Source organism: Oncorhynchus kisutch, linkage group LG12 (assembly GCF_002021735.2).
Source record: "Oncorhynchus kisutch isolate 150728-3 linkage group LG12, Okis_V2, whole genome shotgun sequence".
Classification (NCBI taxonomy): Eukaryota; Metazoa; Chordata; class Actinopteri; order Salmoniformes; family Salmonidae; genus Oncorhynchus; species Oncorhynchus kisutch.
Window position 1 is genome coordinate 23,895,201 of NC_034185.2, and position 13,319 is coordinate 23,908,519.

The following is a 13,319-nucleotide window of genomic DNA, read 5'->3' on the forward strand; positions in this document are numbered from 1 at the left end:
AGGGAGCTGCCAGTATTAAATAGTGCTTGCTGCTCTTGCGTTCTGTGTGAGGAGCGTTGAATAGAAGACGTGATGGATGAAGAATTAAAATGCCCCGTTTGCGGTTCTCTTTTCAAGGATCCTATTCTTTTACCTTGCTCGCACAATGTGTGTTTGGCGTGCGCCCGAAATATCATTGTACAGACCCCAGAAGGCGAAACACCACCGCATAACCGTGCCTCCAACTCGGACTACGATTATTTGGATATGGACAAAATGAGCATGTATAGTGAAACGGACAGCGGTTATGGATCATACACGCCGTGCCTCAAGTCTCCAAATGGGGTGAGGGTGTTTCCTCCGACTCTGGTGCACCGCCACTGCTCCATAACGTGTCCTCTCTGTCACCGTAGTGTCTCTCTGGATGAGCGGGGGCTGAGGGGCTTTCCACGTAACCGGCTACTGGAGGCGATCGTGTCTCGGTATCAACAGAGCCGCTCTGCCAACGTGAAATGTCAGCTATGTGACCGCAACCCTGTCGATGCCACTGTGATGTGCGAGCAGTGTGACGTGTTTTACTGCACACCTTGCCAGCAGAGATGCCACCCTTCCCGTGGACCGCTGGCCAAACATCGATTAGTGCCACCGACCCAATCGCCAGTTGCAGGAGGACAGCAGATGCCCACCGCCACCTTGCGCAAACAGGGAACATGTGCAGACCATGACACGGTGAACTTTAGCATGTACTGCATCAACTGCAAGACTCCAGTGTGCATGAAGTGTCTGGAGGGTGGCAAGCATGGGAGTCACGATGTAAAACCTTTAGCGGCCATGTGGAAACAGCACAAGGTAAGGATGGAGGTGGTGGGGATGCCTTGGCCATAATCCGCTGCTCTGTGCAGCATCATATCACCGATGTCATCAGTGCCATTTAAATCATACCAACAATTTACTGTAAGGGACAATTCATCCGTGGTAACCTATAGTAGGCCTAGCCAGCCAGCAACATTATAGCCTAATCACAGATTAATAAATAATTGGAGCCCACAAGTCTGACTCACTAGTGTCAGTTTACTAAACTCCAGTTTCTAGGCCAGATTTTCCCTGCCTACAGTACAGCTCTTGGTTTGTGAAAAGGTCACCAGTGCTGTGTAACATTCCCCATGGTTTTCTCAGCTCCCACTACATGGTGAAGAGGAGTAGGAGGCTGTGACTCAGAGCTGGGCTCTGCTCCTCCCAGGCATAGCATTTCTAAAGGCAGAATGTGGACTGAGAGATAGTAGAGTAGTACCCAATCACACACACATTACATTGAGCTATTACACAGCTATCACAAATGAAATGAAATGCCTTTATCACCCTCAGAGCAAACTGGGTCACTAATCTCACATTTTGCATGATTGGGACTGTCTGTATGCCCCACGACCTTCCTTCCATCCATCATATATCAAACAGCATGCATCCGTCTTCCCACTCACCCTCACTGTTTAGAAGGGTTGCTCTGAGTTCAGTTCACTTTTATCACACTAGCCTACTGTCCCACAAAAGGACTGTGAAAATCACATAAGTGTGAAGCAGCATGTATAAGTAATGAGCCCTATAAATAAAAGATGCAGAAGCGCTTAGTCCATATATTTCCTGGGGTTGAGTGAGCTCAATTACACACCAGTACATTGTCCATTTTGTGTTTTTATGGCCAACATTCTGTATTGTCAAGAATGGGATGGTCAAATGAGCTCTTCTCAGGTTGGATGTGTGTGTGTGTGTGTGTGTGTGTGTGTGTGTGTGTGTGTGTGTGTGTGTGTGTGTGTGTGTGTGTGTGTGTGTGTGTGTGTGTGTGTGTGTGTGTGTGTGTGTGTGAGCGAACGAGAGAGAGATGGAATGGGAGTATGTGTTGATGAAGAGGGGGAGGACATGATGTATTGGTCTGCTATTGTGGCAAATTATCTCTGTACTGTTGAAGTTACACTATCACTCTTCACACCTCTTCTTGAATGAGTCCACTGCACCAAATCAAATTAAATTTATTTATATAGCCCTTCGTACATCAGCTGATATCTCAAAGTGCTGTACAGAAACCCAGCCTAAAACTCCAAACAGCAAGTAATTCAGGTGTAGAAGCACGATGGCTAGGAAAAACTCCCTAGAAAGGCCAAAACCTAGGAAGAAACCTAGAGAGGAACCAGGCTATGTGGGGTGGCCAGTCCTCTTCTGGCTGTGCCGGGTGGAGATTATAACAGAACATGGCCAAGATGTTCAAATGTTCATAAATGACCAGCATGGTCCAATAATAATAAGGCAGAACAGTTGAAACTGGAGCAGCAGCATGGCCAGGTGGACTGGGGACAGCAAGGAGTCATCATGTCAGGTAGTCCTGAGGCATGGTCCTAGGGCTCAGGTCCTCCGAGAGAGAGAAAGAAAGAAAGAGAGAATTAGAGAGAGCACACTTACATTCACACAGGACACTGAATAGGACAGGAGAAGTACTCCAGATATAACAAACTGACCCTAGCCCCCCGACACATAAACTAATGCAGCATAAATACTGGAGGCTGAGACAGGAGGGGTCAGGAGACACTGTGGCCCCATCCGAGGACACCCCCGGACAGGGCCAAAGAGGAAGGATATAACCCCATCCACTTTGCCAAAGCACAGCCCCCACACCACTAGAGGGATATCTTCAACCACCAACTTACCATTCTGAGACAAGGTTGGGTATAGCCCACAAAGATCTCCGCCACGGCACAACCCAAGGGGGGGGCGCCAACCCAGACAGGATGATCACATCAGTGACCAGACAGCTCCCCATGTCACTGCACATTTACATTGAAATAATTTAGCATATGCTGTTATGCAGAGCAACATACTTTAGTGAGTGCATACATTTTCATACTGTTCCCCCATGGGAATTGAACCCACAGCCTTGGCGTTGCAAGCACCATGCTCCACCAACTGAGCCCAAATGTAAAAGAGACCAAATGTATGAATGAGTCCACTACACCAGGCAGCCCTTCATGTCACTGTCACTAGGATGTAATTCTGTTGTGACATAGGGGACTAATTCACATCTGTTACTCACATTCTCATCCACAGCTCCAGATCCACCCTCATGCTCTGACATGCTTTATCATTTGTCCTCCTCTAGGAGCTGACAGAAAACTCAATTGAACAGACTCAACAACCAGTCTGTTAGTTAGGGTAGGAATGCCTGGAGATTGCAGTGTTGATAGGAGAGAGAGAGAAAGGCTGCTCGTCCAAGGTTTCTTTTATAACCACAGATGGATTGTGGCATGTGGCCCAGAGGCAATTGTCATCCTTCATGCTGCAGAGATCCTTCATGCTGATAATGGAGAGGCATGTGTGTGCTGACCGTCTGTGGACTGTGGAGAACATAATCAGCACTGAAAGTCCAACTACACACACACATACACACACACACACACACACACCTCCTCTGCCGGACTGCTGCTGTCTCACTCCTCAAATCTGACCCACGTCCACTGGGAATGAGAGACTGTGTGTGTGTGAGAGCTCTTGTGTGGTGGGGTGTGTCTCTTATTACAGTGCTCAAGCTGTTGTATTGCACTTGGCTTGCTAGTGAGAATAACAATAAACCCCCATTAGTTTTTGTTGGACCTTCAGTTGTCAATCTTATCTTTCTATATGGGGATGGTTTTACAAACATGATTTGAAAGTAATGTAAAGAAGGACATTGTTATGTTTATGTTATTTACAGTATGTCAAATGAAACAACGGAACACAAGGGACTGCCTTAGGGTATCAATGATATTTTTTCTCTCCTTTTACAGTGCCACTGTGAGTTAGTGAAAAAAAATATTGCCAGGAATACATCATGAATATGTATTACCTGGAGGATAAACCACAGATGAGGGATTGGATGGTAAGTCACAGGGGTGTAGTTTCCTGTGAATGTCCTGTGGGCAGCCAAGCAGAGGCATCCAATGTCCCCCCCCCCCCCCCCCCCCCCTCTGTACCTGCATGCACAATTCCAGGGCATTGCTCACTAGGCACCAGCAGGCAGACATGCGCAATCGGGCCCAAGTCCAGAAGGGCAGCTCGCCGATTGTTAAAACCAACTTTGTTTTGTCCTGAATTCCCAAATACTGCACATTATAAATAGCCACAAAGACTCTTTTAGGAGATTAGAGAAACCATGGTTCCTCTTTGTAGATACAGATGATACTGCAGCTGGAGACAGCTTGCTATGCTACCTCAGGCATACAGAAAAAGGGAGCCCCTCTCCCAGACCCAGCAATGGCGTTGGCTCCAGAATGTAGGTCATGTAAAGTACAGTATCTCCCATCCCATTGAATATGTGTGCTGCATAGTTCCTGATACACTAGACTTGGTAAATGCTGTGATGAATAAACGTTTGGTGATGGGGGAGCCAGGGGTAAAAGGATGAGTGCGTATACTTTATGTGTGCAACTACTGTAACCAAAGGCATAGGAACAGGAGAATTTTTGAGCTATTTTTAGAGAGAATGAGTGCTTGGGCAAGACCTTTGTGAAGTGTGTGGACATGAGATTGTAGTGCTGTGCGCAAATACTGCAAGTGTTACCATGGCTACACAGTGGCAAGTTACCAGAATGTTGGAAAAAATTGGGATTAATATATCCTAACTTTGTAAGTGTATGTAACAGGTTTTACAATATGTGTAATATCTCAAATAGCAGGAATAATTTATGATCAATGCTTTTCGGTGTATTTAGCTACACAGCTGAAAGCTGACTGACCCATAGTATGAAAAAATAATTAATGAATTATTCCTTGCAAGTGTAATTTGAACTGGGCTTTATGTCATGGAAATTGTCCATATTCTGCACGTTCATACTGGATCTATTAATATATACATATATTAATGTCGCAAATCCTATCAATATTTGATATCTTGTTAAGGCGCTTCCTTTTAAGTATATAACATAACGTTATTACTATAACTAAGGAAAATTAGGTAAAAAATAGTACGGGGAGTCGCACTCTTGCGACTTTGGTTGAAGGATCTACAATCACAACTGACAAGGCCAATGAAATCTGCACCTCGCTGGAAGTCCGGCTGGAAGTCCGGCTTTCCACAGGTGATAAGTGTGAGGCTCAAATTCATTCCTTCAATTTAATACCGCTCTTCACCAAGCCCAGGAACAGACGGTGCGGGGCCAAACAGGTGTTGTACCTCCTTCAGGGAACAGTAGTTATGGTGATAAAGTGACGTTCCCTTTGTCAGTCAACTAAGGTAGAACATACTATGGGGAAATATAATCGCAACCCAAGCCGACCCCAACAGATACTAAATGAAACGGCCCATGGCAGACCACCCAGACGTGACCCCGCCAAATGCGGCAGTCTGGGTATTGCGCACACGGCACACTGCCTGGTGACTTTTCCCTATCCCAGCCATTAGCACACTGTGTGCTACACTGGGAGCAGTGACATCCAAGCGATAAAACCTCACAAAAGTGTGTGGTGATGCCCAACCTCCCGCAGCACAAATATCTCCTATAGTTAACCCTTTAAACAACGCTCAAGAAGCTGCCAGAGCCCTGATGGAGTGGGCGTGTACACCCATATGTAAACCTGACTCCTTACTGGTATATGCCAGGGAGATCCAGAAAATCCGTTGGGAGAGACGCTGCATAGAGAGTGCCCTGCCGCGAGCTGGATTAGCAAAAACAGACAAAAAGTTGGTCACATAAGCGGATATCCCGGTTCCGTCCAATGTACGTGCATAAAGCTCACACCAGACACAGGGCATGCAACCTTTGTTGCTCTTCAGAAGCAAAAAGGGAAATAGCTCAAAAGCTAAGGACCTGTAGGACATAGCCATGACTTTCAGAGCGAAGGAGGCATTTTGACGCAACGCCAACTTAGAGTTTCCCGAGGCGAACTGAGTACAGGAAGGGTGTACGGAAAACGCATGGAGGTCCCCAACATGTTGAGGCAAAGCCATGAGCATGGAGGTTTTGTAGGAGAGGATTTTCAGATCAACCAATTCCAGAGGCTCAAAGGGGATGCACACAGTGCGTCCAAAACCAGCGCCAAGTCCCATGTGGGCGCAATAGGTTTAGAGAGCGATCTTTAGAGACCGGTTCTCTCTTTTAGGAACTGCACCACCAGGTTGCTCCCAGTGAGGTTCCGTCAATTCCCACATGACACGCTGAGACAGCGGCCATGTACACTTTTAAAGTGGAGAATGCTTGAAAAGCTCCTGTAGGAACATCAGGATGTCCCTAAAAGAGCACTGAAAAGGAACAAGTCCTTTATCTTGGCACCAGAGCTCAAATGCATGCCACTTATACGCATACAGCCCTCTCATGGAGGGCACCCTTGCAGACTGAATGGTAACAATAACATTCTGAGGTAATTCTCTAGCCATGAAATTGGCCCTCTTAGGGGCCAGGCCCATAGGAACCAAATCTCTGGCCTCGGTGCCAAACCTGCCCTTGTACCTTGAACAACTGGTCCCTGTGCTACGGGAGTTTCCACGGGTCCCCGCCTAAAAGATGAATGTCTCTGCCTGGGCCACTGGAGAGCCACAAGAATCAATGGTAAGCACTCCTGGTGCACACACTCCAACGTGAGGTGAATCAGAACCACTGGCGGAAACGTGTAAAGGAGGTTCCAAGGCCACTGGTGCATCAGACTGTCCGTTCCCAATGGGGCACTTGGGTCCTTCATCGAGAAAAATGCTGAAAATGTCCCATACCTGGGAGAGAGGGTCCCACCTAGATAAAATATCTGCACCCGAGTAAAGGCAACTGGGGACATGCGTCACCCAAAGCAAAAGCATGTGCACACTTTTCCCCAGCAATAGGGAGTGAGTAAAGGTTAGGCGGGAGAGAGACAGTCTCTTCCCATCTGTTGATGCACGCCACCACTGAGATATTGTCGGTTCTGACCAACACAAGCCAGCCCAACAAAAACTGGGGGAATCGCCTGAGTGCCAGATACTCTGGGTAATTGACATGCAGTGCGCTCTGCACAAGTGTCCATGCCCCCCGAATCGAGTTTCCATCTCCGCCGCTACCAGCCAATTGCTGTGAAAGCTGGTTGCTTGTGAGCATTCTGAGTTTATAGACTCTGAGGTGCTTGCTGAGGGCTTGTAGGTCTACAATGGGAACAAAAGTCCCATCTCTTTTCGTAACCAGGAATACCGGCCGTATAGACATAGGACCCACTCGGATTGCCTGCTTCTGGAGATGGGAGGATTCTTCCTCCCTCAAAATGGGTTCTGAGGCCTCGGAAACGGTCAATGTGATGACGTTGCATAAGCGTGGGGGGATGTACAACAAATTGTAGCTTGATGTCACTGTTCCCATATTAACAATGACAGTCTACCCCGGCCAAACCCTAACTCAGACGACATTGGGACTACCAATCTTGGCCGGTTGTGATACAGCCTGGAATTTAACCAGGGTCTGTGGTGACGACCCTCTAGCACCATGACGCAGTGCCTTAGACCCCTGCGCCACTCGGAAGCCAGAAAGACTGTGCTTCCGTGAGACTGTTTGCCAAGCTTGGGGGCACTGTTTGAACAGTAATGTTTTTGCGGAGGGGCGCACTGGTCATGGCCCCTTGCTCCGGGGGTTACCCCAGCCAAGTGCTCAGGGGGCTACTTTTTCATTGGAGGTGCGCGCAAAACCGGTTTCCTTCACTCCCTCCAACTCTAGGACCAGAAAATAGGAATGGGGTTGCCATAATGCTGGGGAAAGCTAGTAAATTTGACTTGCCAGAAGTTAAGCATGCTTGCTGACTTTAACCAGGTGGCTTTTTTAGCATAAGCTAGGCTAGCTTGCGTCTTTGACCTCAGCGTGGTCCGTTTAGAATAACCAAGCAATTTAACACTACATACTGTATACTAAACAAGAGCGCTAACCCAGCAACACCACTGTGGCGAGGCAGGAATAGTTAGCAATAGCTAGCTTGCCTCAGATAGTTAGCCAACCTGGCTAGCATGCTATGCAGGGCTCATTTAGCTAGTCCGGTCTCGAAAGTCCACGTAGGACCGTATCACTGAGGTGGGACCGGACCCTTCATCAACAAGTCTGGGAAGAGAAGCAAGCAGTGCTTGACCGAGGCAGACACAGGTGGCGGGGGGTACACACCAAACCTGGCTGCGCTCTCTTTTTCGAGTAGCCTCCCGTAACTGGCATCAGAGTGCACAAGAGCCGGGTTGGGTGCAGGCAGATGACATTTGCTCCCACCACCTAATCTGTCTCTGCTTCCTGTACCTCGGTCCAAGCTGAGGTACTGGCTTTCGGGAAAGGAAAGTCGCCATCACTAATTCCAAGCTTCCTCAAGAATGATACATGTCCTTCCAGGGAGTTTGTACACAGTACGTGGCAATGCAAACACAAACTGTGTGCATTCTCTGTGATGCTGTACTGAGCTGGCTGTGCTGTGCAGCACTGTGCTGTGCTGGCTGTCGTGGACATGCTGTTGAGCGTTAGTCGTTCGTGGAGCAGCAGTGTGCCATACGGCCAGAGGATTTGTGTGAGGCTGAGCCGGGGAGGGAGATTGGTTCTGCTCTCATCCAGATGTGGAGCGCTAATGACACAGCTGCTGAGAGAGGGAGAAAAGGGAGGAGGTGGAGACAAAAAGAGAGGGGAAACAAAAAAGGAGATGGAGGCGATAAGAATCTAAGCTATTCCTCCAGGAGTGTCCCTAAAGACCCATTTGAAATCATGGCCAACACCGCAGATGAGCGCTGCAGCTTTGCATAGTCTTACCCAGATCCCCAAACATTGGGCTGGAAATGAATAGCTATGCTCCTCCACTGTTGAAAGCCTCTGCTCTTGAATGTCATGCACATTACTTAAGAGTTCTCTCTCTATTGACATTACTGGGTCTCTTCATTGCATCAGATAATAAGAGAGGAAGGATGCTGCTGGCTGCCCTCTCTCTATGCTTCACGGAATTGTGGCTGAATGACGACATGGATGTTCAGCTAGCGGGATACACGCTGCACCGGCAGGATAGAACAGCACACCCCGGTAAGACGAGGGGGGGCGGTCTGTGCATATTTGGAAACAACAGCTGGTGCAGGAAATCTAAGGAAGTCTCTAGATTTTGCTCGCCTGAAGTAGAGTATATTGTGATAAACTGCAGGCCACACTACTTGCCTAGAGAGTTCTCAGCTATACATTTCGTGGCTGTTTACAGATGCTGGCACTAAGACCGCACTCAGTCAGCTGTACAAGGAAATAAGCAAACAGGAATCCACTCACCCAGAGGCGGCGCTCCTAGTGGCCGGAGACTATAATGCAGGGAAACTTAAATCAGTTCTACCAAATCTATATCAACATGTTAAATGTGCAACCAGTGGAAAGAAATTCTAGATCACCTGTACTCCACACACAGAGACGCGTACAAAGCTCTCCCTCGCCCTCCATTTGGTAAATCCGACCACAACTCTATCCTCCTGATTCTTGCTTACAAGCAAAAATTAAAGCAGGAAGCACCAGTGACTCGGTCTATAAAGAATGGTCAGATGAAGCAGATGCTAAACTACAGGACTGCTTTGCTATCACAGACTGGAACATGTTCCGGGATTCTTCCGATGACATTGAGGAATACACCACATCAGTCACTGGCTTTATCAATAAGTGCATTGAGGACGTCGTCCCCACAGTGACTGTACGTACATACCCCAACCAGAAGCCATGGATTACAGGCAACATTCGCACTGAGCTAAAGGGTAGAGCTGCCGCTTTCAAGGTGCGGGACACTAACCCGGAAGCTTACAAGAAATCCCGCTATGCCCTGCGACGAACCATCAAACAGGCAAAGTGTCAATACAGGGCTAAGATTGAGTCATACTACACCGGCTCCGACGCTCGTCTTATGTGGCAGGGCTTGCAAACTATTACAGACTACAAAGGGAAGCACAGCCGCGAGCTGCCCAGTGACAAGAGCCTACCAGACAAGCTAAATCACTTATATGCTCGCTTCGAGGCAAGCAACACTGAGGCATGCATGAGAGCATCAGCTGTTCCGGACGACTGTGTGATCACGCTCTCCGTAGCCGACGTGAGTAAGACCTTTAAACAGGTCAACATTCACAAGGCTGTGAGGCCAGACGGATTACCAGAAGGTGTGCTCCGGGCATGTGCTGACCAACTGGCAGGTGTCTTCACTGACATTTTCAACATGTCCCTGATTGAGTCTGTAATACCAACATGCTTCAAGCAGACCACCATAGTCCCTGTGCCCAAGAACACAAAGGCAACCTGCCTAAATGACTACAGACCCGTAGCACTCACCTCCGTAGCCATGAAGTGCTTTGAAAGGCTGGTAATGGCTCACATCAACACCATTATCCCAGAAACTCTAGACCCACTCCAATTTGCATACTGCCCAAACAGATCCACAGATGATGCAATCTCTATTGCACTCCACACTGCCCTTTCCCACCTGGACAAAAGGAACACCTATGTGAGAATGCTGTTCATTGACTACAGCTCAGCATTCAACACCATAGTACCCTCAAAGCTCATCACCAAGCTAAGGATCCTGGGACTAAACACCTCCCTCTGCAACTGGATCCTGGACTTCCTGACAGGCCGCCCCCAGGTGGTAAGGGTAGGTAGCAACACATCTGCCACGCTGATCCTCAACACTGGAGCTCCCCAGCAGAGTGTGCTAAGTCCCCTCCTGTACTCCCTGTTCACCCACAACTGCATGGCCAGGCACGACTCCAACACCATCATTAAGTTTGCTGACGACACAACAGCAAACAGGAAACCTTGCCTGATCACCGACAACGACGAGACAGCCTATAGGGAGGAGGTCAGAGACCCCTCTTTTACGCTGCTGCTGCTACTCTCTGTTTATCATATATGCACAGTCACTTTAACTATACATTCATGTACATACTACCTAAATTGGCCCGACCAACCAGTGCTCCCGCACATTGGCTAACCGGGCTATCTGCATTGTGTCCCACCACCCGCCATCCCCTCTTTTTACGCTTCTGCTACTCTCTGTTCATCATATATGCATAGTCACTTTAACGATACCTACATGTACATACTACCTCAATAAGCCTGACTAACAGATGTATATAGCCTTGCTACTCTTTTTTCAAATGTTTTTTTACTGTTGTTTTATTTCTTTACTTACCCACACACACACACATACTTAAAAAAAATATTGCACCATTGGTTAGAGCCTGTAAGTAAGCATTTCACTGTAAGGTCTACACCTGTTGTATTCGGCGCATGTGACAAATAAACTTTGATTTGATTTGTTGACAGGAAAAAGGATGTCTCTCCCCCCCTTTTTCTGGAAGAAATACATTACTATTAAGGGTACATTTGTAAAATGATTAATTGGATTCCTCTTTGAAGAATAGAGCCTCACCTTTCATCTTATGACCCGTATTAATCATTACTTCACAACAGGTGTTTCTTCCTGCCATAGCTCACCTGCCATCCTTAGTGACAGTGAAGGGGTTATGTAGGTCGTCTACCACTGATGCTGTAATCCATCTCTACAAATGAGATCGCTACCACTTCTGAGCCACATGAGGACAATATCCAGAACTTAATTATAACATGAAGTTTAGTATTAGCTCATAAAGAAAAACTGGATCTTACAATGGGGGCTCATGACAAGACCGATAAAACCTTGAAGATATAGCTCCCTTGGTCATTTCTTCATTTTGAGCAGTAGCATCCTTCCTTACCATATTGAATCCAACTCTCCCATACAGCACTGTCAGGATAAACAAGCACAACCCAGTGAAAGGACATTAATTGGTGTTGTGCAGGAGGTTGCCGTGTGGCAGGCTCTGTCCCCATAGGAGGGCCCCCGGACACCTCCCCCTGACCCCCGGAGGTCACCCAGACACAGTGTCACAGTATAGAGAGAAAGGGCTTAGCAGACATACACTGGCCTGGCAATGCCCCCTTGTCTTGTCCTATCTGTCTGGGGCTGTGACTCGGGCCCTGGTAGAAAGAAACAGCAAAGAGGAGGGGAATCACTCATCCCCTTGTTAGCGGTGCAGACAGACAGCTTGTTTTGCCAGATGGCTTGATTTGCGGCCCTCTTGAACCTACGCACATAGCCCACAGGCCCAGCCCCAGAGAAGCCCTACAGGGAGGCCCAGAGGAAGAGGAGCAGGTGGGAGGAGCGGGGGTGGGGGGTGGGGGGGGTTGGATCCTGGCCAGATTGATCACAGCAGGGTTGGTTTACACCATGATTACCCATCACTCATGGGCCATGAGCCTCAGCACAGAGCAGATCTGGTGAAAGATAGAGAAATAAATGATTATAGGACTACAAGGTGAGGGCTTGACTTCTACACATGGCTTTGAGGTGCTCGTTTGAATCTCTTTGATTATTATGACCAAAGAGGTCATGTGGGTGGGCTTGAGTGAAGTGTTTATTAGTTGTTTGCATCATCGCTGGTACTGTACTGAGTATTTCGTCACTGGTACTGCCCCAGGCTTTAATCTTAACCAAGTTAGAGAAGTGAAATGGAGAGTTATTGCTCAGAAGTGGCTGCATTCTCAAACTCATTCAATTGAAATGTCTGCATAGATTGTATTTTTATTTTATTTTGGATGATTAATTGTGTGTTTTTGATTCACAGTGTCAACTGTCCCAAGCTTTGAATGGTGTGTCGGATAAAGCCAAGGATGCCAAGGAATTTCTGGTGCAGTTGAAGAACATGCTTCAGCAGATACAGGTAACATTGGGTCTTGCAGATCCAATTGAAATATCCACATGTATTGAAATAGAATACTGTTATTTCTGTCCTCTATCAATTTAACTTGTATTCCCTATAAACTACTTACCTGTAGTCAACTTTGTAGATCAAGGGTATACAGATGCTCAACAAATACTTAAAAGAAAGAAGAAATAAGCTCCAGATTCATACAATGTCACTTTCTGGAATTGTTTTATTATGCAGGAAACTTGTGGGGACTATAAAATGTTTTTATATATTTTTAGGCTGGCACTACATATAATGCACTTCTTGTCGCTCAGCGGGTACAAAGGTATCTGTTTGTGACCACGCTCACAGCTGAAGCAGGAGAGGGCTGCTGTGCCACTCTAATCAGCACGGCAACACTGTCCACAGAGACTGCCCCAGACAATCACAGTTTTTATACTGCACCTCCATGTCTTATCAGTCACAGCAATGCTGTGTATTGTCAAAGACAATACCCCCTTGTTTTTACACTGCTGCTACTTGTGGTTTATTATCTATGCATAGTCACTTCACCCCCATGTACAAATTACCTCAACTAACCTGTACCCTGCACACTGACTCAATACTGGTACCCCCTGTATATAGCCCTGTTACTGTTATTTTA

General features: G+C 47.3%; 1 protein-coding gene across 4 annotated transcripts in view; it reads left to right on the forward strand.

Moving 5' to 3' along the window:
* The window catches only part of LOC109900741 (E3 ubiquitin-protein ligase TRIM9-like), a 26,575-nt gene continuing 13,256 nt past the window's right edge, over nt 1-13,319 (forward strand). For 3 of the 4 annotated variants that reach the window (XR_004211912.1, XM_031837170.1, XM_031837171.1), the window contains exons 1-2: nt 10-828; nt 12,593-12,688. Coding sequence is in view for 3 of the 4 variants with exons in the window: in XM_031837170.1 (XP_031693030.1) it covers nt 73-828; nt 12,593-12,688 (852 nt within the window). In the remaining variant the exon portion in view is untranslated. Of the gene's footprint in view, nt 829-12,592; nt 12,689-13,319 lie in introns of all 4 variants that reach the window. The other variant, XM_020496531.2, reaches the window with a different exon arrangement.